The sequence below is a fragment of the Urocampus carinirostris genome, chromosome 7 (assembly GCF_059441175.1).
Source record: "Urocampus carinirostris isolate Australia breed hairy pipefish chromosome 7, RoL_Ucar_1.0, whole genome shotgun sequence".
NCBI classification, from domain to species: Eukaryota; Metazoa; Chordata; class Actinopteri; order Syngnathiformes; family Syngnathidae; genus Urocampus; species Urocampus carinirostris.
Genome location: NC_142355.1, coordinates 32,754,112 through 32,780,628, shown reverse-complemented (window position 1 = coordinate 32,780,628; position 26,517 = coordinate 32,754,112). Strand labels below are relative to the sequence as shown.

Genomic DNA, 26,517 nt, shown 5'->3' with positions numbered 1-26,517 from the left:
CGGTGATATTGTCCACAAAAAGTATAGGTTATTCATATGCTATAGAGTAGAAGTGTGTTTGAAAACAAGTCACAGCTTTCAGATGGACCAACATCTAATATTTCAGTCTTTTCAGGGTTGAGGTGAAAGATGTTAATTGACATCAATCTATTAACCTCAGTGTGGCAAGTCTTCAAATGTCCACAATTTAGTGGAGCTGATTTCTCCAATGGAAGATACAGTTCAGTGTCATCTGCATAACAATGGAAATTGACATTACACTTAAGGGACAATATCACCTAACGGAAGCATATAAATCCTGAAAAGAAGGGGACCTTTCAGCCCTGCGGAATGCCGCAGGTAACACTAAAGGTAGATGTAACAGTGTGATACCTGACTCTATCCCCATCAACTCAGCATTCTGAAAAAAGGCACAAAAGAATTGTTGGCGTGATTATATACCGTATTTTCCGCACTATAGGGCGCACCGGGTTATAGGGCGCACCCCCCAAAAATAGTTTTTGGTCCTATATCTTCCATAGATAAGGCGCACCGGTTTATAAGGCGCTACAATGGGAACGTCGACAAAACAGTCAGATGATTCAGTCCAACTGATTATCCCCTTAACATTCCCAAAGCTTGCAAAGAAGCAAATACGTGCCGTAGACACGTGCGGATGCGGTGTCCGTACGATGTCACTCAAATGCATCGTTTCAAATATCATTCGGAAGGTTAAAGTCTTGGGATTCAAGAAATGCCAAACATTTCTTAGTTTCTATTTTCTTTTTCGCTCGCAACTTTACTGTGCATATTACAATAAACACTTGGAATTGAGTTGAATTCACTCAACTCATCACAGCAACATCAAGATCGTTCCAAAACAAGATACCGGGAAAATATAAAGCCGCATAACTCACCTAAGTTCTCACGTTCAATAATGATACGCAATCATGGTCTTCTTACAACCGTGAGTGAAGTAAATCCAGGAGAGTAAATAATTTGCAAATACAGACTTATAAAACATGTTTCTTTATGGTGTACTTTAGCAAGCTTACTAAGCTTGCTACGCCATTACTAAACTCGGCCTATTGCAGGGTTTGTTTTGGCCATCTAGTCAATCCGAGGCTCCGAATAACTTCAGCCAATAGCGATCGATTTAATGGATGATTGACACATCTTTTTAGGCCAATTGCAGGGTTTGTTTTGGCCCTCTAGCCAATCCGAGGCTCTGAATAACTTCAGCCAATAGCGATCGATTCAACGGATGATTGATAGATACATCCAGGGATGTGATTTTTCCGCTAATTCGCGGAATTCCGCTTTTTTTATCTCCAAAAATAAAATTTTGAGATTTCCGATTTTTTAATTGGTAAAAAAACCGATTTCGTCTCTACAGCATTCCATTTTAGTGTTTCCGTAACTGAAATGAAACGTACTTGCGATTGGTTGAAGTCTCCGTGTTGACCAATAAACGCGCTTGTTATAAAGGCGTAGGAGTATGCCATTGTTCATTTGTCACACGTTTTTGCCGAGTGTTTAAAGAAAGATGTCCGAGATCGAACGCAAAGATGCTCCGCGAGGTAAAGAAATTGATAAGATCGTAAAAAAACAAGTTTCGATCGGACTGGTTGGAGAAGGAATTATCTACAAATGTTGGAAAGAAGACTGTGACGAATTTGTTCAGTGACTTTATTCGAAAGATCGATCGTGCCGGGAAAGCGCTTTGCATTTGATGCCATGATACCATTGTCTATGGTGGGAGAGGTTTCAAAGCTCTTGAAAGTCACGCAAAGAGCAAAAAACACGTGAAAGAACTCCAGTCAAGAACAACAAATTATTCCATCGCTGGTAGTTTCGGTGCCCAAACGAAAACTCCAAAACTTTAAGGCCTCCATCCCTTATTGACACCACAAACGGAAGCGGTAATAGAGAGACGTGATCCACCCCAAAAACCTGTACCAGTTGCTGATAGAGTCGTGAATTTTGAGGTAGGTGGTAAACTTTTCAAATTTATTTGACAGTTTTCCCCTTTTTTTCGAAAATATTATAACGTAATAAAAATGGCCATAAATATTTAACAATTACAATAATAGATTTTCATGTGTACATTACACCAACACTTTACTGTAGGGCCTATACTTATTGTACTTTCATTTATAGATAACATCTTCTGCTATAACAAAGACATTTGTGGTATGTTCTAATATGAGTTACTTTTCATTTGGTCATGATACAATTATTTCTTCATGAAATTTGAACTCTTCAACATGATTTATGTGTTAACTTAGTAATCACATGAGTTAAATATGATATTCTCAGTGATAGTTTTTAAAAGCAAAGGCAGTCCAATGTTTTTTAATGTGACTGATTTTGAGTTGACTTAAACTGTAATTTTATATGGGATAGTTCAAAATACATTGAAAATTGATGCTGTTGTTTTGTCTATTTCTTTGTCTTCTGAGTGCATTGAAAGTACTTAAAAAAACGTAAAACCCATGAGCTCCGGGGGGCTTCGCCCCACTTGTCCCCCCACCAGGGCACTGCCCTGGACCTAGCTGGGTGCCCGCAGCCCCCAGACCCCCGCCTAATTTTCAGATAATTTCACTTTGGTCAAATCACATCCCTGTACATCTTTTTCGGCCAATTGCAGGGTTTGTTTTGGCGCTCTAGCCAATCCGAGGCTCCGAATAACTTCGGCCAATAGTGATCGATTCAAATGATGATTGACACATTGGTTAGCCAATGAAACGCCGGTATATAAATCTACTACTCCACGTTCGGGGGAAAATCGAGTCGGCGGCTGTTGCGTAAGTTGCGAGACCTTGTGGTTTAATGTTGATCCATAAATAAGACGCACTGTATTATAAGGCGCATGGTCAGCTTTTGAAAAAAAAATAAGACTTTTAGGTGCGCCTTATAGTGCGGAAAATACAGTAATTCATTTCACAACATTGAGTTGATACTGCTACCAATAAAACGGAAAAACTATTCCCTAAATTCTTTTTCCATGACATATCGTGTATATCGAGGTACTGTAACTGCTGTGTATTTTACCACGGCATATTATAATGTACAATCACGTCAAAGACTTATTTCAGTTTAATATAAACAAGCAGGAAGCATGAGCACCCTGCCAAACCGTTATTTGCATGAAAGAATATTGTAGTCAACAGCTCTGTGTAAATACTGATTACAGTGTTTGAAAGATGTAAGGCAAACATGCTTTGGTATCACAGTATAATTGAACTACCGTAAATTCCGGACTATAGAGCGCACCCGATTATAAGCCGCACCCACCACATTTCAAGAGGATAACCGATTTTGTACTTACACAAGCCGCACCTGTATATAAGCCGCATGCGGCCACATTAAAAAAATGTAACACATAATTAACCCAGACCCGGCTTTAAGTCTCGGGATTGTAACTGAATATCTTTCATTAAAGTATGCAGTCCAATAATCACAACCGGCTAAATGAACGTAAAATGATACCGGGGTTCAGCCAGAAGTGACCGACATTGGTTTGGCGCTCTACAGTGGCCTGTTTGCTTACGGTGGTTGGTAAGTGTGATCACATTGCTAGCAACTGTCTATCAACACATGTTTCAATTGTTATATGCTTATAACTAAACCTCCCATGCTATTTTTCAGATCAGCTTTGCCAGGAATGTGGCTCGGATGCCCTGAAACCGACAGAAATCAGGAGATCTTCAGTGGGGGCTACAAGCTGAAGATATAATTGATGCTCCTGCTCAACTTTTGTTGTTTTGGCACTTCCTATATGGAGTTTGAATCCTCCACTCTCTCCCTCACTGTATTTGATCGCTTATCGTCACTTGTTTTTGCTTTCTTGTTTTTCTTCACCAGGTGGCACCGATTCACTCCTTCCAGAAAACTCCTTTGAGGGCTCCAAGTATGAAGTTGGCAACATTGGTTTGGCGCTCTACAGTGGCCTGTTTGCTTACGGTGGTTGGTAAGTGTGATCACATTGCTAGCAACTGTCTATCAACACATGTTTCAATTGTTATATGCTTATAACTAAACCTCCCATTCTATTTTTCAGGAGTTACTTGAATTTCGTTACTGAAGAAATGATTGAACCTTACAAGTAAGTTTGGGAAAGTCAGATTGTCATGCAAGTGTCATGTCATGTGAATTAAGTGGATCATTTTTCAATGTCAGAAACCTGCCCCGGGCTATCATCATCTCCTTGCCAATCGTAACAGCAGTTTATGTTCTTACCAACCTGGCATACTTCACCACCCTCTCAACTGATGAGATGCTCAACTCAGAGGCTGTGGCTGTGGTAAGGGCTTTCAAATGTTTATTGATAAAAAATAAATATTAAATATTCGGCAGTCGGTCAGGAGGTATAGCGCTCGTCTTGCGATCAAGAGATCGCAGTTCGAATCCCGGCTCCTCTGTGTTACATGTGGAAGTGTCCTCGGGTAAGACACTGAACCCCCAATACCCCCAATATGCAGGTTAGCGCCTTACATGGCTGCACGGCCGCTATTGGGAAATGTGAAGCTCACTGTAAAGCGCTATATAAATGCAGATCATTTTATTTAATTTCATTCTTGTGTTAACTGTTATACTGAGATCAAAACACTTTTTAAAGATTTTTCTCAGAGTGCCACAAAGCAAAAAGTTGCAAAAATGTCATTTTATTTTTACTTTTTGTCACCAAACCAAAGTCTGACAATCAAGCAATTCTTTGTTATAGTTTTACATTTAAAAAAACACAACATCAGTTTTGAATGATAAAAATATTTCTGTATGTACAGATAAGACCCTGTAATCCACCAGAAAATGTCTTTTTTTCTGCATTTAAAATCACTTAAACCCCATTTCTACATTTAAACCAAACCTGGCGAAAGTTTTCACAAATTGGCCATTTTTACAACCCGTAATTCAACATATTCTAAATCTGATCCCTAAAACAGAACAGATAGCTTCTTCACATATTATAAATTATAAAGACACACTTTATACTTTTTTATTTAAAACTGACCATTTATAATTTTACATTTTCCAAATCACTGCTGCTTATAAAACTGAGGAATTAGTAGCAGGTGTACATTTTAGTGTGCTTCACAGACCATTTTGAAAGTTATCCTTTGGCCACAGTTTGGATACCAGTGATGTAACGCTACCATATAAGTAAATATACCATTCTAAAACTCAAGTTTGATAGTCAAGTTATGTTCATTGTATGGGCCTTAATAAAAAAGTCCAAGAGGGCAGCAAGAGACAACCATTACAACATCCCCTAAACTGAAACTTACTGGAGGGAAAGGAAAAACTAAAAAAAAAAACAGGATGAGAAAAATGGAGAATCCTTGAAAAAGGGCGACACATACGATAATCCCTCTTCAGGGTGACCAGGCTGCAATGGAGGTTGCAAAGGCATCAGTAGACAATACACACACATCATTAACATTGGCGTTCTGCAGGGCTTAGTACTCGGTACCCCCCTTTTCAGCTTCTGCTAGGTGACATTATTTGCAAGTATAATATTAGTTTCCATTACTATTCAGATTCAGATATACTTTATTATCATTCTTGTACACATTTATACAGAACGAAATGTCGATACATCTGACCCGCACAGTTTCCTTGAATGTACAGATATAAATATGTAGTATTGAGTTGAATTATTGAAATACTAAATAGTATACTAAATAATTATAGCTATGAGTACTATACAGAAGTGCAAAGAGTGCAAGAGGAGCAGCTGAACAGATGTGCAAAATGGGCAGTCAGGTAAACAAGTCACTATACAGGAGGAGAGCCCACCTGCCCCCACCCTCCCTCATTACATTCTACAGGGGCACCATAGAGAGTATCCTGACCAGCTGTATCTCTGTGTGGTGTGGAGGCTGCAGCGCTACCGACTGGGGTAGTGTGAGGAGGGTAACGAGGACAGCAGAGAAAATAATCGGGACTACACTTCCCTCCATTCAGGACATTGGCCAGAAGCACTGCCTATCCCATGCAAAAAACATTACCGGGGACCCCTCTCACCCCCATCATGGACTGTTCACTCTGCTAGCCTCTGGGAAGAGGTACTGCAGTGTGCGGTGCAGGACCACCAGGCTCCGCAATAGTCTAGTCCCCCTGGCCATTAGACTGTTTGTTCGATCACCGAAATCATTTTTCCCATTGAAAATAATGTAAATCGTTTTAATCCGTTCCAACACCCTGAATGTTTACCATGAATGTTTAACGTAAACATACAGCTAACCCAGGCTAATCGTACGTTCGTGTTATCGTAAGATTACGCTATCATGAACGTGTAAAAATAAAAAAAATCAAGTCGTTTACAAGTCATTTAAGTGCCACAAGTGGCTAAGCGCTTCATTGGAAAGGGGTCTCCGTTCCGACACCCTGAATTTTGGGCTCAGTTCCAACACCCTGAATGTTTACCTCAAATCATAACGCTAACCCAGGCTAATCGTACGTTTGCGTTATCGTAATCTTCCGTACGAAAGATTACGCTAACATGAACGTGTAAAAATTAAAAAAGGACAAAGAAAAGAATTATGAATGGGATTTCTTACCCCGTTCCTCGATATCAAAAGCAAAAAAAGAGGGACGTGTTCACGTTGTTACAATGTATGTGTTTAACCGGGTGTGGTTAGAAGGGGGCACCTACTGTCAATGTAAACACTGAAGTTTCCGGTCCTTTGTCTTTGTTTCCTTATCCTCACTGTAAATGTGGAACTGGAGTCGTCCAATTTCGTTGTCACAGCATATCCCATGTTGTAACAATGACAACAAAGGCATATTCTATTCTATTCTATTCTATTCTAAAGCTGAGTGACATACTTCAGTGTTTACATTGACAGTTGGTGCCCCCTTCTAACCGCACCGGGTGAAACACATACATTGTAACACACGTGCTAAAAGTTGGTCACGAGGGGTGGGGGCCCTCTACACCCGTACGCCGCTCAGCATCGCACAGTATCGTACGCACTCACACATTACCAGCGTTCGAAGACTGATTTTTTTGACCGAACAGCGAAGCAAGAATTTCTCGACATTTTTGCTCGAGCACCGATTTGTGCGAACTGAGAAGCGTTCGAGAACCGAGGTTCCACTGTGCTAATCTAGTTACTAAAGAATCCCTAGTTACCTCATGGTATTCGCTGCAATTTACACACTTAATCATTTTGAAAGACTGCATTTTGCAGGTGAAGCTCGAAAGAGGTTTTGTCTCCTGTGGAGTGTTTCTGTCACGAAACGGACCGGGAATCAGGAAGTTGGAACTCATTAGCGTAGACGGTCTGTCACTTTAATTGAGAAAGAAAAGTTGTCCAACACACAAACAGACCAAAAACAAAACAAAACAATGCAGGCTCAAATGCAGGCAAAACTACAGACTAGGTATTTAACAGGATTAAACAAAACTTGCAGGAATCTCTCAGAATGTTACACCGAAGTGCAACAAAGAAGAAACAAACAAGAATAAACAGGTATCAAACAGGCATGAACAGGTTTTTAACAAGGGTAAACAACGATCTGACAAAGGGCAGTTCCCTTCCAGGAAAATGCAGGGCAAGGGGCGGGGCCAGCTGGGCACCATGACAACCGTGCAGGACATGACAGTTTCCATTGAATTGATTACCATTGATTGAGTAAATGAAGAAAATAGTCAATGAATTGTGTCAATCTTGTTTACCAGACATACCATTTTATGTCCTTATAGGATTTTGGCAATAGGCACCTGGGTGTGATGTCCTGGATCATCCCAGTCTTTGTGGGGTTGTCCTGCTTTGGTTCTGTCAATGGTTCTCTCTTCACATCATCAAGGTAAAACGTCTGTACGAATTCTTACCAAAGTATGAAAGTCAGAGTCACAGAAGAATGGCCTGAACATGCAATAACTTAATACATGTTGCATTTATACTGTTCAATCGTAGGTTGTTCTTCGTAGGCTCCCGTGAAGGTCACCTTCCCTGTCTGCTTTCAATGATCCACCCGACCCTGCTGACGCCTCTTCCATCGCTTATATTCACTGTGAGTAGAAGTGCTCATATTCGGTGCTTGAAATTCTTGAAAATGCTTGAAGTTTATTGTAGAGTTTTCAAGATTTGAAAAGGGCTTGAATTTTGGGAGAAGTGCTTGTAAATGCTTGAAAATTTTACCATGTTTCTCGGCAGTCTGACTCAATAAACAACTCAATAAATATAGCAAAAATAAAAAACAAATCTGCTTAAAAATGATGCCAAGACGCCTGCTCTGGTGGCTTTACTTCACTTTGCCATTGCAATTCCTCTTCCATTGTGATTAAGGGCAGCTGGCATTAGTTTGTATGGCGTTGTCACGTGAAGCGTCATCGCCCCGAACACATCGCCCAGATGGTGAAAAGTACCAAGATGTGGGCAGGCTGCTGTTTTAATGAACGATGTCTGGAAAACAGAAAATACAAACGACGGCTATAACATTGAATAAATCCACGCACAGCATGCTGCAAGATATCAAAAAAATTAGATATATCCAACTTTTCATATTGGGAGAGTCAGGCTGCTCCAGTCATACAAAAGATACTGTATTTTTCGCACTATAAGGCGCACCTAAAAGCCTCTATTTTTTTCAAAAGCTGACCATGCGCCTTATAAATACAGTGCGCCTTATATATGGATCAACATTAAGTTTTCCAACTAACTTGCAGCCGCCAACTAGATTTTCCCCCGTACGCCAAATAGTACGCGGTGTATGCTGGGATTTATTTACCGGCGTTTCATTGGCTAACCAATGTGTCAATCATCATTTGAATTGATCACTATTGGCTAAAGTTATTCAGAGGTCAAGGGGCGGATCCTTTTTATCATTTACAGGCTGGCATTGGCTTAAACGGCAAAACAAAGCCTGCAATTGGCCGAAAAAGATGTGTCAATCATCAGTTGAATCTATCACTATTGGCTAAAGTTATTCGGAGGTCAAGGGGCGGATCCTTTTTATCATTTACAGGCTGGTATTGGCTTAAACGGCAAAACAAAGACTGCAATTGGCAGAGAAAGATGAATGCGTATAGCACGTGGCTGACGGCATACAGAAAGCATTTTTTTACTATTTTGTATTTGTAAATATTTTATTCTCCTGGATTTACTAAACTCACGGATATAAGAGGACCACGGCTGCACATTGTTATGAACACAACGACTTCGGTGAGCTACTCTGGCTATATATATTATCCCTGTATCTTGTTTCAGACTGAACTCGATGTTTCTGTGATAAGCGGTGCAGATAATGGATGGAATGGAGTGTCTATTTTTAAATTAAACTCAATTCCAAGTGTTTATTGTCATATTCACAGTAAAGTTGCGAGCGAAAAAGAAAATAGAAATTAAGGAATGGTTGGCATTTCTTGAATCCCAAGACTTTAACCTTCCGAATGATGGTACGATGCATTTGAGTGACATCGTACGCACACCGCGTCCGCACGTGTTCTCGACACGTATTTGCATCTTTGCAAGCTTTGGGAATGTTAAGGGGGTAATAAGTTTGACTGAACTATCTGACTGTTTTGTCGACGTTACCATTGTAGCGCCTTATAATCCGGTGCGTCTTATGTATGTCAAAAAAAGGACCAAAAACAATTTTTTTCAGGGTGCGCCCTATAACCCGGTGCGCCTTAGAGTGCGGAAAATACGGTAATTCACAGAGACGACCATCTTAACTATGTTTTTTTTTTTTGCTAACTTTTTGCTACATGCTACACCTAAACAGGGTACAATTAAATGGGTATCAGTGCAAGGATTATGTATAAATTATGAACATTTATAATGGGCGATGAAAAAAATTAAGGTAGCGTTTCCCAGTGGTAAATTATTTATCCGTCTGTCTGCCACCAAACATTCATTCCCTTTCGACAAACATTAAGCCTACAGCACAACAAGGTATGAGTTTCTGTGCCATGCAGAGGCCCAACAACATAGACTGGTTTACCCCCTCCGCATCATATGCGTCAATAGCAATCATTCTTAACTATACTTCACCATTCACGTCTATCCCTTGCACACACTGTTGCATCCATTGAATTAACCGACCTCACATCCAGAGCACGTTTCACCCTATCGATCCAACTAGATTAGTAAATTGTAGTGAGAAGAATTTCCTGCAACTAAAAATGTAGGCTATATGTTACAGTCATTTTTACCCAACACCTATACCGAGAGATATTTGTCTCAAACATATTTACACATTCATTGTTCAGATCCACAAATATATGAGTAATTTACTCAAAATCTAAAACTCCTATTGATTCATTCACACGGAAGATAAAAATCTCAGATGTACCTTAGATATATTTGTGGCTTACAAAATACACATCTCACACTGAACTTCTTATTTTAATGATACTAGAGAAATTGGAAATTTAGCTTTATTTATAAATCCTTAGGGCAGCACGGCGGCGCAGTGGTTAGCGCGCGTGCGGCACAGTTCTGAGGTCATGAGATCAGACCTCCTGTGCAGAGTTTGCATGTTCTCCCCGTGCTTGCGTGGGTTTCCTCCGGGCACTCCGATTTCCTCCCACATTTCAAAAACATGCATGTCAGGTAAATTGGCCCGTCCAAATTGTCCCTAGGTGTCAGGAAACGGACCGGGAAGCAGGAAGTCGGAACTCATATGCGTAGACGATCTGTCACTTTAATTAGGAAATAAAAGTCGTCCAACACACAAACGGACCAAAGACAAAACAAAACCGGTTTAAAGGCAATCAAAATTACAAACTAGGTATTACTCAGATCAAACAGGCATGAACAGGTCTTCAACAAGGTGAAGCAATGGTCTGGCCACGGGCAGTCCCAAGAGGAGCGTTTAAGTACTCCACAAGCAATCAGTTCAATGCGTCTCAGCCTGTGTCAAGGGGCGGGGCCAGCTGGGTGCCATGACAACCGTGCAGGACATGACACTAGGTGTGAATGAGCGAGTGAGTTGTCTGTCCCTGTGTGCCCTGCGACTGGTTGGCAACCAGTTCAGGGTGTCCCTTGCCCACTGCCCGAAGATAACTGGGATGGGCTCCAGCACCCCCAAGACCCTACTGAGGATAAGCGGTGCAGATAATGGATGGATGGATGGATGGATATAAGTCCTTGAAAAGTGCTTGAAGTTGGCCATTAAAAGGTGTAGGAACCTTGCATATTCTCCATTACGTGAAACAAAAACTAATTGTAGAACTTGTTGTCTTTTCCCCTTTGTTTTTGGCTAGTGCTTAATGACGCTGCTTTACGCCTTCTCTGATGACATCTTCTCCGTCATCAACTTCTTAAGTTTCTTCAGCTGGCTCTGCATCGCCTTGGCCATCTTAGGGATGATGTACCTCCGTTATAAGAAGCCTGAGCTAGAAAGACCCATCAAGGTGAGACAATAAAAACGTGGCAATTGATTTGGGGCTTGTGAATATGAGACCAGTTACCAGATATAGAAACTGATTTACAAATGGGGCCTACGAAGGATTGTGTCTGTCAAACAAGAAATATTACTTGGAGTTATGTGATGTATCAAACCAGTGATGAATTTTACTAATTGATTCTGTGCCTTAACATGTCCCGTCTACAAGACAGGCCCAAACAAACCAATATGTCAGCTGTGCCAAATTTAGCACAGGCATGGAGAACCTTTCTGCATGATTAATCATCGCTAATCCAGGGCGAGTACGGGTGCTTTGAACTCCTTGGAAATGATTGAATTTCAAAGTTGTGTTTCAAGGGTTGAAAAGGGCGTGGATTTTGGGTGACAAACTTGTAAATGCTTGGAATCGTTGCCTTGTTTCACAACAAATCTGTTTAAAAATGACACCTCCCAGACACTGTTCAGAGAGGTGTACTGTTTTCCCTCCTTGTAAATCTCACATTTGATGAGGGACCACAGGTTCTCTATGGGGTTCAGATCAGGTGAACAAGGAGGCCATGTCATTAGTTTTTCTTCTTTTAGACCCTTCCTTGCCAGCCACGCTGTGGAGTACTGGGATGCGTGTGATGGAGCGTTGTCCTGCATGAAAATCATGTTTTTCTTGAAGGATGCGGACTTCTTCCTGTACCACTGCTTGAAGAAGAAACTGGCAGTAGGACTGGGAGTTGAGCTTGAGTCCATCCTCAACCCGAAAAGGCCCCACAAGCTCATCTTTGATGATACCGCCCCATACCAGTACCCCACCTCCACCTTGCTGGCGTCTGAGGCGGACTGGAGCTCTCTGCCCTTTACCGATCCAGCCACGGGCCCATCCATCTGGCCCATCAAGACTCACTCTCATTTCATCAGTCCATAAAACCTTAGAAAAATCCGTCTTGAGATTTTTCTTGGCCCACTCTTGACGTTTCAGCTTGTGTGTCTTGTTCAGTGGTGGTCGTTTTTCAGCCTTTCTTACCTTGGCCATGTCTCTGAGTATTGCACACCTTGTGCTTTTGGGCACTCCAGTGATGTTGCAGCTCTGAAATATGGCAAAACTGGTGGCAAGTGGCATCTTGGCAGCTGTACGCTTGACTTTTCTCAGTTCACGGGCAGTTATTTTGCGCCTGGGTTTTTTTACACGCTTCTTGCGACCCTGTTGACTATTTTGAATGTAACGCTTGATTGTTCGATGATCACGCTTCAGAAGCTTGGCAATTTTAAGAGTGCTGCATCCCTCTGCAAGATATCTCACTATTTTTGACTTTTCAGAGCCTGTCAAGTCCCTCTTCTGACCCATTTTGCCAAAGGAAAGGAAGTTGCCTAATAATTATGCACACCTGATATAGGGTGTTGATGTCATTAGATCACACCCCTTCTCATTACAGAGATGCACATCACCTGATATGCTTAATTGGTAGTAGGCTTTCGAGCCTATACAGCTTGGAGTAAGACAACATGCATAAAGAGGATGATGTGGTCAAAATACTCATTTGCCTAATAATTCTGCACTCCCTGTATTTCTATCACGCTACCTCTCTCCATCTGTCTCTCTCTCTGTCTCTCTCTCTCTCTCTCTCTCTCTCTCATTATCAGGTGAATATCCTGCTCCCGGTGGCGTTTGTGCTCGCCTGCCTGTTCCTCATCATCGTATCCTTCTGGAAAACACCAAAGGAGTGCGGGATTGGTTTTGGCATCATCGCCACTGGTCTGCCTGTCTACTTCTTTGGTGTGACGTGGAAAAACAAACCCAAGTGGCTGTTGAATGGAATCTGTGAGTGCTTTTCTTTTTTTCATTTACCCTCATTTAAAAAACTTTTATTTCACTGAATCAGAGGTTATATCTTATTCCAGAGCCCCACCTGACTCAAATTTCAGCCTAAAATATCTAGCCTCGGGTGGGGTTAAGGGGCCAATACTAGTTTTGGTCACAAGAGACTGTGGTCTTAAAAAACACTAGCCGTCTCATTGTAACACATACTGTACTAAAGTTTTGCAATGTCAATTTAAAGAACTCCTTCCTGTCTCTATTATCCACCCCTCATTGTTCTTTATTTCTATCTGCCTCCCTTTTTATTAAACATAGAAAATGTAAAATCCGGTTATAAAATTAAGATTTAGTCTGTATTTTCCAATTATTTTCTAATGCATTTTGAAGACAGCATGTCCGCCATATTGTTATACCTGTTGATTAGTCAAATAGGGGGCAGCACAGCGGCGCAGTGGTTAGCGCGTATGCGGCACAGTTCTGAGGTCATGAGATCGAACCTCCTGTGTGGAGTTTGCATGTTCTCCCCGTGCTTGCGTGGGTTTCCTCCCGGCGCTCTCGTTTCCTCCCACATTCCAAAAACATGCATTTCAGGTGAATTGGTCGGTCCAAATTGTCCCTAGGTGTGAGTGAGCGAGTGAATTGTCTGTCCCTGTGTGCCTTGCGACTGGCTGGCAACCGGTTCAGGGTGTCCCTTGCCCACTGCCCAGAGATGGCTGGGATGGGCTCCAGCACCCCTGTGACCCTACTGAGGATAAGCGGTGCAGATAATGGATGGGTGGGTAGTCAAAGAGGTTACAAGTGTTTCAAGCAAAGTTTTGGTAATTTTTGTGGCGAATGCCGTGGCCGTAATCAGTGTTCCATCTAAGCTGCGTGCATGTGCAATCGCGCACTGCCCGCACATTCTCAGCGCAAAAGAAAATCTATCTAGTGCAATGTTCCCTCTAAGCTGCGTGTGTGAGTTTTTCGAGAACCGGCTTCTTCAGCTCAGCTCACTAAAAGGAACCGGCTCTTTCGGGTCCTAAACGTCACTTCGGGTTGTTTTTGCTTCTTTCATCCCTATATGACCAAATATTATGTAAAATTATGCGCAAAATGACTTAAAGGAAGGGGGAATAGAACAAAAAAGGAAAAAAAATTCCAAAATGAAAAAGTAGTGAAAAGCTGAGAAAAAAAGAAACAAAAGGAAGAGAAAAAAGAAGGAAAGATTCTGAAAAAAGACAGAAAAAAAGAAAAGAAATAAACAAAGGAAAAAAGTAAATAAAGAGCAAAAAGAAAAAAAAGTAGCAGCTAGGATAAATAAACACAATGAGATTTTTTTAAAAGGGATTTAAAAACGAAAACAGGGAAAAAGAAGAAAAAGTTTGTGTTGCATTCAAATAATTTCCAATTATACCAAATCATTCTTGTTGCCAACATTGTACTTCCACTAAAAAATGGGATTAAATACAGTTGCATATTGTGAAACCGACTATATAATCCCCCGAAAATGTTAGTATTATGCAACAAAAGATACCAGGAAAAAAAAAGAAAAAAACAAATTGCGTTTGTAGGCCGTACAACCTTTGCAATAATACATTGGTCAATTCATTCAAAAGTGATTTTTTTTTTGGCATTGCCGGAAACTCAGCAAAATGTAACTTGATGTCAAGTTTTGGACACGTTTGATAATGACTTAGTTGCCACACTTGGGATTGCTGTTGCTCACTGCTGTTTCAAGCGTTGCTCAACGACTTTGTGTGAACGCTCAGACCCGTGGAAAATTACAGGGAACATTGGCCGTAATGCAGTAATAGTACAATAAAGGGCGGGAAGCCTAAACACATGGATAGCAGCCAACGGGGGCCTAACTGGGACCGATCAACAAAAGGCGGCCACAGCTTTGGCAGGAAAACACAAGGCTGACCTCACATCTTGTGTTAATCGGATTCGCCAGGCTTTCATTTGTTATCATAAATCACCTCTCCTCCCGAGTCCTCGCAAGTAAAATATGAAATTTGGGGTTTCCTGCAAAATCAAGTTGATTGCTCGGACCTGGGTCGGGTCTGGATGGATTTTTTTCCTCTGCACTGAGAAACTCTGTATGTGTATGTTTTGCAGTCTCAACCACGGCCTTTTGCCAGAAAGCGATGCAGGTGGTGCCTTAGAACTCTCCAGTGCGGCAAGGGTGACCTCCCGACTCCGACATCTCTGAGCCCCGAAGAGCTCTCTCACGTTTTCGCTCTGTGACTCTCTCATAAACACTCTCACAAACTCACACATACAGATACTCCTTTCACGATGATGCCAAGAATGGAGAAAGACATGCAAGAGCCTTAAGTGCATCGGTACTTCGGTGTACAACTTTTGTTCGCTGCTGTGTTGACTGCCGTTAGTCACTGACTAATCCGCACTTATGGTAGCATTTTCTAGACGTTGTTCCTCATTTTTTTTGTTGTTGAATTCATGAGAACCGTTGGTTTTTACTGCCACGAGACAAGGTATTGAAAAGAAAACGTACAAGTCAAATGATTTTTCTGGATTTGTTTTATTTTTATTAGTCATCTTTAGTGAACTAGTTACAGGTTAGTGATGCTTTCATTGTCGTTTTGTTTTCAAATTGTCACATCATTTAACTGCAATATAAAATTGATGTGCACATTTATAGGCCACACTTAACAGGGTTGGGTAGGGTTACTTTAACTGGATTGCTTTCAACTACTTTTGGATTACTCCAATACCAAATATGACCATAAAAGACAAAATAAACTAACTAAGCACAGCAGCGCAGTGGTTAGCGCATGCGTGGCACAGTTCATGTCTTGGGAACCTCCTGCGTCGGTTCAAATCCAGCTCCAGACTTCCTGTGCGGAGTTTGTATGTTCTCCCCGTGCTTGCGTGGGTTTCCTCCGGGCACTCCGGTTTCCTCCCACATTCCAAAAAAACCCCATGCATTTCGGGTGAATTGGCCGGTCAAAATTGTCCCTAGGTGTGAATGAGCGAGTGAGTTGTCTGTCCCTGTGTGCCCTGCGATTAGCTGGCAACCAGTTCAGGGTGTCCCCTGCCCACTGCCCGATGATTGCTCCAGCACCCCCGCGACCCTACTGAGGATAAGCGGTGTAGCTAATGAGAGATGAGGGAAACTATGAATATAATTATGACTCACAACATGTGGTAAGCTTTCTCTCCTGGCTTTGATCTCTTTGATCTCCGGCAAAACTAACATAAAATGCCACAGAAACAAAATGAAAATAAATCCAAACAGCTTGCCAACATCATTTTTGCCGTTCCATGTATTCCGTTACTCCCCAAGCCTGCACAAAATTTAGTCATTTTATGCATATTTAGTTAGCATATTTGGTATTGGAGTAATCCAAAAGTTATTGAAAGTAACCCAGTTAAAGTAACCCTACCCAACCCTGACACTTAACTATAAATGGGTAGATTTTTTTATTTTTTTTGCACAAAATTATATTTATTTGCACACAATACAAACTCATAAAAAGTCTAGCTTGCATTTACAGTTCTTGCTATGACAATTTACTGCTGGTAAACACTTATTTTTCTGCATGGCCCATAATGAATGTCTAATTGATGTGTAATCCTTAAACTAATACACATTTCATAAGTTTAAGTGCATGCACCTGTCCTCTTGGGCATTACCTGTCCTCTTGGGCATTACCTGAAGCGGGCGATGACATTTCATAGAACAATAGCATGCAAACTATGCAAACTAATGCCAGCTGCCGCTCATCAGGAGGGGAAAAACAAATGCATTGGCGAAGCGAACCATTGTTGGTGTCATTTATGAAGACTTGTTGAGAAACATGACAAAAATTTCAAGCATATGTAAGCACTTGATCCAAAACTAGAGCACTTTTCTATTTTTGAAAACACAACTTTAAAATTCAAGCATTTTCAAGGATTTCAAGCACCGCACAAAAGCCTGTGTGGGGCATTTGAAATAAGGGAACGTGAAATATTGGAACTTCTCAAGCAGCCGTTTTATGAGGCTTGAATAGCTCCCCCTATCGGCGGAGTCGACAGAGGTGGCAGGAGCAATGACTTGAGTTTGGCTGACATGGCCGCTATTTCGGGGTCCTGAGTTTCGTACATCTTGACCAGTCTGGCAAACTTCAGGACACCTTCTCCTTCATTGTTGAAGCCGTATGCTTTAAGAACTTCCTGTTGAATCACTGTCGCCACGGGGAGCACCAACTGGAGCATCTTGCCCATGTCATTGCATGCGCTCTCTCGCGCCTCCTCCATTCTCACCGCATTTTCCGGCACGGAGAAGGCCTGGATCACCTCGCTAAGGACCACTCGAGTCTGCTCGACAGTCAGGGTGGGCTGCTGTGCTGGCGCAGCTGCCATGTCTAGAAAGAGACACAATGTATCAATCAAAAAAGACTTCAAAGTCTAAAAACTGAAGTGTTATCGACATAGAAAATTTAACTGATATCCTAATCGGCTTTTCTGGCTCAAGAAAAGTGAAGTTGCGGTCATCATTTTTTGCGGTGCGTTTTTTTTTTTTTTTTTTGAGCTGTTGTCAAAATTGGGACAGCCCCCCCTGTGACAATCTTTTGTGTAACCAAATCATCGATCAAGAAGCAAGGTTAAAATCTTTTTAAAAGTATTCCAGAAAATGTGTTTAATTCCAGCTGGATCCATTTTGAAGCAAAAGCTTATTCTAGTCTTGACAAACGATCATAATACATTCTGTATATTTATTTGATTTTAGCACCTTAGTATTTTAATTCTATGTTTTCCATTCTCTTCTATGTTGTTCAAAAAATAATTTGTGGGTGGGTTCATTTTTTTCTTGACATAAGCAGAGTTCAACGTAAAAATATTTCCTTTAGGTTGTAGTTAGTTTTTTATATTTTTTTAATAATCCTGCTTTGGGGAACAGATCCTGTTTTTTCTTTTCCTATTTTTTTTCTCGATTAAAAAAACAACCCTTTCACATCATTTGTAAGTCCCAAATTGATGTCCGACTGTGTTCCTTGTGCAGGTTGGTGCAGTCGATGTAATTTAAAACAAAAAAACAACCACACAGTCATTACAATAAACTGGGGGAGAAACTAACTTGTTTAGGGCTGTAGATATTTTTTTTTATTTTTTATTTTTTAGAAAATACTGTCGGTTGATATTAATCTACTTTGTTTACAATGTGTTTTATGAAAAGTGCTTTTCAAATAAACGTTTTTTCTGAATTTTGGGGGATCGATAATCAACCGTTCCCTTCTTAAACGGGCTATTTATACAGTATATTTCATAGACTTGCAGTGAAAGTACCAAATGTTATACTTAAATGTGCGGCGTGTTGTTTGAGGTGTCTTTAAAAAGTTGTGAGTTAAATATTTTCTCTATTAGGTATGTGTTAAACCCTGAGGGTTCCGATGGCCCGCCTCTGGCAGCCGGACTTTTGATAAACATACGTATCTGCACATATTTACCGTCCACTGAAATATGTCATGCTATGATTCAATTGTTTGTTTGTTTGTACATGATTCAAATTGAATCGTTTCTTCCGGCGCCGTCACGAATGGCAGCCACTCCAGCAGCTCCCGTGTTATTTTCGATTGTTCTCAGCTCAGGGATGCTGCTGGAAATGTGAATTTCCCTTCGGGGATGAATAAAGTATCTATCTATCTATCTATCTATTTGCTGTTGTGTCTGTTGTTTGTTATATTGTGTGGAATATTGGCGATACTATTTATTCTTCAATTTTTTCCCTTTATGATAAAAATGTCACAATTTCAATATAATTTTGGTTAATGTAGATATTTTAACAATTAAGTTCAACTCACAATAACGCAGACTAAAACAAAAGGGCAACAAATGACATAATTGGTCAAATCATGTTTATTTGTATAGCCTTTAATCACAAAGAGTCAAAGGGCCTCACAGACCACAGATTAATCCTAATCACTGACTATTATTACACCATCCCCGGATCTAAAACCTACAAGAGGGCAAGGAAAAACTCAAAAACTGTCACAGTTGCCATAGCGCCCAACTGTCCCCGCCCGTCTGGCAGATTGGCTTTCCGTCTATTTAAGCTCAGCTGTCTCACTCTTACTTTGTCAGTCCGTCAACGAACCTCTGCCCCACAAGACGTGGGTTGTGACTGTCCGGTTTCCGGCCTGCTTTTCCTGTCCGGTATTGTTCCCATCTATTTTTGTCCTGTTTATTAGTCTCTCCAGTTTTCGTTCCATCTAGTTTGTCCAGTTTAATTTCGATATAGTGTTTCAATATCAATCCTGTCTGTCCCGTCCTTTCTAGTATCGACCCCATCTGTCCGATATCTCCTCGGGTAATTGGTATCGATCTCGTCGGCCTCTGGTTTCCTGTCATTCCACGCCAGACTACTGCCTAACGTGCATGACTCCCCATTTCCCGTGAAATAAAAGGCTTGTGTGAGAAACGTCACACATTTGGGTCCTTATTCTGTTCCGTTTCATGACAAAAACCTCAACATGAGAAAAATTAAAAGAAAGAAACCTCGAAAAGGGACTGCACATGAGGTAATCCCCCTTCCAGTATGACAGGGCTACAATGGATGTTGCAATAATAAATAATACACATATATTGTCAACATAAAATTTAGGTTATTCGTATGCGAGAGAATAGAAGTGTTTTTTTTACCCACATTTATTCAAAGTACTTTTTGCATTGTTCAGTTCCTTTTGATTATTTGTTTTGACAACAGTACTTTAAAACCTGACATACAGTATAGATATTACTAATACCAAGAAATACCTTAGCGTATGCCAAGCTAATAGTGCTTTATATGTTACAGAAATTTACATTTTAACTCTTAATGTAGCAATTTGAGTCCTAGTCTTCCCATCAATGGAGTTTAATTTATAAATATATTTCCCCCAGAAATAGATGTGACTCAAATTGAGATGAAAATTAGCTATAGGTAATGTTCAGCCAACTAATAATTAGGCTTACAACAAAATAACAAACTTATGGGAAAATGTATGGAGCAAGCGTGAGAATATAGTTAAAAGTAAAAGTATTTTAAATTGTAAAATTATTTTTGCTGTGATTGGCTGGCAACCAGTTCAGGGTGTCCCCTGCCCACTGCCCGGAGATGGCTGGGATGGGCTCCAGCCCCCCCCCCCCCCCCCCCCGCGACCCTAATGAGGATAAGCGGTACAGCTAATGAGATGAGATGAAAATTATTTTTGTAATACACCATTGCCCCCAGAAAAAAAGGAAAATGTCTTGGACACCACCCTGAATTGAAGGATATATTTGTATATGTTGAAGCCCGAAGACAAAATGGATGTGGAGTGTCTCAGCTAGGTGTTCAAGCTCTCAAGATTGCACAGGCCAAGAAATATAAAGATTGCACCCCTTTCACAGGCTGTCGTATACATTTTCATCTATTTCTTTTATTATGTGGTTATTTTAATTGCCTTTAAGGGCGTCAGTATATACGGTAATCTGTAACTAGAGTTATTTTTAGTGTTATGTGGTACTTTTTTGGCATCAGTAACTTGGGGGCTAATTAAATTACTTTTTAACTGGAGTAACTAACTACTTATTTCAGTAATACGCTTAACACTAGTAGCAGGAAGGAAAATTACAAATTTGATCGTGTTAAAACCACAAAGCCAAGATATCATAGAGGTGTGCTAACCCAACTGCTATGACGGACAGTAGCACAGAGGGCCTAAAAGTATTATCAACTACCATCAAGACACTAAGAAGTGGTTAAACTTGAGTTTTTGGAACGAAAAAGACAAATTAACCAGGTCATTTGAATGTCATCCATCTCCAGGGTTGGGTAGGGTTACTTTAACTGGATTACTTTCAATTACTTTTGGATTACTCCAATACCAAATATGCTAATTATGGACAAAAGAAACTAAATATGAATAAAATGACACAATTTTATGCAGGCTTGGGGAGTAACGGAATACGTGGAAAGTTAAAGTAACCCTACCCAACCCTGTGTGTCAAACAAAACAAACACCTCAAATGTATTTTTTTAATCATAAAAAATAAACGTCACACTAAAATAGAGTGCATCCATATCAGTTGTGTAGAAATCCCCCCGCCACATTTTATATTACAATTGGTTTGAATATTGCACGTCTCACAGTCTGTCTCTATTCACATGTTCTAGTTCAGAAATAGTCTTTGTGCTTTCAGGATTGTTGGTTGTCACATGCTTTTCTCACACTCTGTCCCTCCTCCGGGTATCCGGACTGGAATAGTGCTGATGGCGAGTTCTGCAGAATGCATAATACATAAACACGTACAGTAGGTGGTAAATTCCCATGGCCTACAAATTTTCACTGACGACCTCAGCATACACAACAGACTACATGTTACCTACACTAAAGAGAAACTATTGAGTTCAAGTCATGCATTTTGAGTTGTATTCTTTTAATTTGTTGACAAATGAGTTGTGCCATATGCAGCTATCAAAGTTTAGACACCCCTGATTTTAACTTTCATAGGTGCAGCACATTCAGTTCCATGAGAAACTGAGACATAAACATCATACATGCCAACTTTTTGACATTGAAAATCGGTAATACCGTAAATTCCGGACTATAAGCCGCTAATTTTTTCCCAAACGTTCAACCCTGCGGCTTATTCAGTGATGCGGCCAAATTATGTAATTTTTCTAACGGCCGCCAGCGGCGTTTGAGACAAAAGGTAAAATTTAGACCGGTGGAATATATGCGCAGAGGAAGACTGCAACTTCTTAGCTTATGCACAAATTAAATTAGCGTAGACATATCCTCATCATGCAAATTGCAAAAAGAAAGGCACTTGACGCAGCTTTCAAGCTAAAAGCAATCGAGCAGTCCCATAAGCGAGCGTGTTTCCAGCATGTTTTTAGATGACGTCAGTTATAAGGAGGAAGATGAAGACGGTTTACCGTGGTTTCTACAAGTACGGTATGTTTTTTTAACAGACCCGTTTACTGTATTGCGAGCGTGTTGGTAGTAGCGTTTTGCTACCCTTCACAGGCACGGTTTGGGATGAAAGGTATAACATTGTTATTAAAGCTTTGAAAACTCTCTCGGTGTACCGTTTTCCTTTGTAAATATGTGTAACCATGTATAATATGTATTTACAACTGTATATTTTTGTAATGTATTTATTTTAGAGACTTATTCTGATATGTTTTCCACGGGCGAATCAAAAAGAAGGGGCGAAAACAACGTGGGCTGATGGGAAGTGGAGTAAAGGTGAGACGTGTTTGTGCATGCGGCTTATGTACAGGTGCAGCTTGTGTAAGTACAAAAGCGGTTATCCTCTTAAAATGTGGTGGGTGCGGCTTATAATCGGGTGCGCTTTATAGTCCGGAATTTACGGTATATGGAAAGAAGCCACTAGGAAAGCACTAAAGAACCACATGAGGCTATAGAGCTGCAGGTTGCTGACCTCTGAGTCAGAGCCTATTTTTGCTGTTCTCTGAAAGGAGGAGTATACACCGTTTTAGGCAATCTTCAGTTGCTTGCAAATTTCTTGCCTTGATAGCCTTTATTTTCCGGAACAAGAACTTTCGATTGGTACGTGAGAGTTGTTGTTTTCTGGCCATGCCGAAAATTTAATCACACCCACAAATGTGATGCTCCAGACACTAAACTAGTTCAAAACAATGTCATAGGCGGCAGTAGCTTAGGAGGTAGAGCGCTCGTCTTGGGATCAAGGGATCCCAGTTGGAATCCCAGCTCGTCCGTGTTACATGTCGAAGTGTCCTTGGGTAAGACACTGAACCCTTAATACCCCCAATAAGCAGGATAGCGCCTTACATGGCTGCAAGGCCGCTTTTGGGAAATGTGGAGCACATTGTAAAGCGCTTTGGGAAGTCATTGACTTGAAAAGCGCTATATAAATGCAGATCATTTGAATGAATGAATCAATGAATGAAAACTTTATTTCGAACATAAAAATAAAAACAGGACAAAAACAATGAGTCACCAACGAAATAATGTCACACAACATGTTCGAAAAGGGGTAGTCAGAAGCAGATGCTTATTTTTCCTACCCCTTTATCTTCCCTATTAAATACATTTTATAGATAGCTCCTCTTGTGTCCAATACAACAAAATCTCATGGATATACTTATTACATAGGTCAGATATCAATAATTATAATAGTTACAATAATCACATATTTTATACACTAATCTTCGCAATACCCATCCCTCAACGTCATAATGCGCATAATGTCACTGCGGCACCAGTGATAATATCAATAAAAATAAACACAATACTTATAACAGTTCTGATGTGATAATAGCACAATAACAACAAATTAGCCATAGTTTGAAGTGCAGTATTTCCAGTCTCCCTCATATCCCATTTTCTTCATCTCTGTATTTCGCCAGTAATGCTTTTTTGTATTTAAATTTGAACACATGGATATTTGGACATTGTTTGATTTCATTTAGCAAATTATTCCAAAGTCTGACTCCACACACAGACACACACATACTTCTCCTGGTGGTTCTCACCTTTGGGATTTTGAATTCACCACAGCCCCTCAAGTTATAATTTCCCTCTTTCCGAGTGAATAATCTTTGTATGTTTTCTGGCACTATGTTTTCGTTGACCTTAAATAACAGTTGTGAAGTGAAACAATTTATTAAATCATCCAATTTCAATAAATTGGACTGCATGAATAAAATATTGGTATGATCCCGATATCCTACCCTGTGTATGGTTCTTATTGCACGTTTTTGAAGGATAAAAAGGGTCTGTAGTGAACTTTTGTAATTATTGCCCCAGACTTCTGCACCATATGTTAAATATGGCAGAACGAGAGAACAATATAATAAATACAATGCATTATAATGTAAAAGAGCTTTGGTTTTATTAATTATTGAAATGCTTTTAGATACCTTTGTTTGTATGTGTCTGATGTGTGTTTTCCAACTTAATTTATTGTCTATTATGACCCCTAAAAACTTAATTTCTGATACAATGTCTATTGTGACACCATCCATTTTTACTTCTAAATCTTGATTTGCCTTACGATTACCAAAGAATATTACTTTGGTTTTATTCAAATTTAAAGATAATTTATTTATATCCCTCCATATTTTTAGGTTAATTAGTTCACTATTAATACAGGTTACCAAATCCATATAGTTATCATTTGAATAGAAAATGTTAGTGTCGTCTGCAAATACTACTATTTTCAATAGTTTTGAAACATTAAAAATATCGTTAATATATAAATTAAATAGCTTTGGTCCCAGGATAGAACCCTGTGGTACTCCACAACAGATGTCCAAATATTCAGATGAAAACTTTCCCATTTTTACATATTGCTTCCTCCCTGTCAAATAACTTTGAATCCATTGCAAAGCCACTCCCCTGATGCCATATTTTTCCAGTTTTTTAATAGTATATTATGATTAATGGTATCAAATGCTTTTTTTAAGTCAATAAATACCCCTACTGCGTATCTCTTCTTTTCTATACTGTGGGTGATTTCTTCTACTGCATCAATAATTGCCATTGTTGCTGATCTGTTTGCTCTAAAACCATATTGACTTTCATTAATCAATTTATGTTTATCTACAAATTGTTCTAGTCTATTATTGTAAAGTCTCTCTAATATTTTAGAGAACTGAGGAAGCAGAGATACCGGTCTATAGTTTGTAAAAATGTGCTTGTTCACATTTTTGTATATTGGTATAACTTTTGCTATTTTCATTTGATTTGGAAATGTGCCTGTTAGAAATGATAGATTACAGATGTAGGTCCATGGTTTCACAATGCTATTTATAATTTGCTTAATTAGTACCATATCGATGTCAAAACAATCCATAGACGTTTTGTTTTTACAGTTGTTAACCACGTCTAAGATTTCTGATTCCGTAACCCCAGATAAAAACATGGTCTTGGAGTTCATTTTTATTAGTGACTCAAAATTTTTACCACTGCACTCTGGGATATTTGCAGCGAGCTCTGGTCCAACATTTACAAAATAACTATTGAAATTCTCCACAACTTGTTTTAAATTATAATTTTCACTGTTCTTATCAATAAAATAGTTTGGATATGCATTGCTTACATTCTTTCCTTTTATTATACTATTTAATATATCCCAAATACCTTTGATATTACTTTTGTTATGATGTAATAAATTGGTGTAGTATAATTTCTTGCTTGCTCTTAATATTCCTGTCAATTTGTTTTTATACGTTTTATATCGGGATTCGGCTTCCTCAGTTCTTAGTTTAATAAATTTTCTATATAAGTTGTTTTTTTTCTTACAAGCATTATGTACACCCTTAGTTATCCATGGATGGTTTACAGATTTATTCTTAATATTAGTTTGTCTCATTGGGCAATTTTTGTTATACTTGTTGGTGAATATTTCCAAAAATATGTCAAACGCACCATCCACATCATCTGTACCATATATAGCATTCCAGTTTTGTTTAACTAAGTCATTAGAGAGTGATATGATAGTCTCTTCAGTTCTAACTCGTTTGTAAACATAATCCTTAATTGATTCTTGTCTAGTAACCTTTTCATCATACACTGTAAATTCTGGTAGGTGATCAGAAATATCACAAACCAGTAATCCGCTGACGTTTGTAAATTCCATATTATTTGTAAATATATTGTCAATGAGTGTTGCACTGTGTGAAGCTAATCTACTAGGCCTTAATATAGTTGGGTACAATCTCATACTGTACATCATACTAATATAGTCATCAATGTTTTTATGTTTGTTTGGATTCATTAGATCGATGTTGAAATCTCCACAAACAGTGTTTTGGCGTCTATTGTTGAATATGTTTTTTCAGCCCAGTTTGTGAAGATTTCCAGATTTGATCTATATACACAACTGACTATAATATCTTTTCTTTTTTCATTTATAATTTCTATTGTAATACATTCAAGTAAATCGTCAATGACAAATGACGTTTTGTAATATTTTCGATTTTAATCTTTTGTGCACATATATAGCTACTCCACCTCCTATTTTGTTTGATCTATTTACATAGTTCAAATTATAGTTGTTTAATTCAAAATTGACATCCCTTTCCTCACTGAACCACGTTTCAGAAACTGCAATAACACTAAACGGGTTCTCAAAATGCTGTAAGTACTCGCTGATGTCATCAAAATGTGTGTGCATACTTCTACTGTTAAAGTGAATTATTGAGAATTTGCCTTCAGATTTAACAAAAGTATTATATTCATTTCCAGTTTAATATTTGCAATTGTCTGAGCTAGCTGATAGGAATTTGTGGTCAGGATCGAAGTCATCTAATCTTGAATTATTGGAGTCAGTGTGATCAACAATACTCAGTTCCGGCGTAATATAATATGATGGATTTTTTTATTGTGATCTGTAATAAAGGTGTCCATATTGTCAGTCCAGGAGGTCAT

At 39.5% G+C, this 26,517-nt stretch overlaps 1 protein-coding gene and 1 pseudogene across 1 annotated transcript in view; one reads left to right on the top strand and one right to left on the bottom strand.

The window, feature by feature from the left end:
- Positions 1-15,656, top strand: part of LOC148363031 (large neutral amino acids transporter small subunit 1-like) — a 35,962-nt gene extending 20,306 nt beyond the window's left edge. The window contains exons 3-10 of the mRNA XM_088340607.1: positions 3,847-3,952; positions 4,043-4,087; positions 4,162-4,285; positions 7,691-7,794; positions 7,905-8,001; positions 11,198-11,347; positions 12,973-13,150; positions 15,245-15,656. Coding sequence (XP_088196733.1) covers positions 3,847-3,952; positions 4,043-4,087; positions 4,162-4,285; positions 7,691-7,794; positions 7,905-8,001; positions 11,198-11,347; positions 12,973-13,150; positions 15,245-15,291 — 851 coding nt within the window. The 3' untranslated portion in view covers positions 15,292-15,656. The remainder of the gene's footprint in view (positions 1-3,846; positions 3,953-4,042; positions 4,088-4,161; positions 4,286-7,690; positions 7,795-7,904; positions 8,002-11,197; positions 11,348-12,972; positions 13,151-15,244) is intronic.
- A 1,426-nt stretch (positions 15,657-17,082) lies between these two features.
- On the bottom strand, positions 17,083-17,522 carry LOC148363030 (protein C10 pseudogene; annotated as a pseudogene).
- Between the last annotated feature and the right edge of the window lie 8,995 nt (positions 17,523-26,517).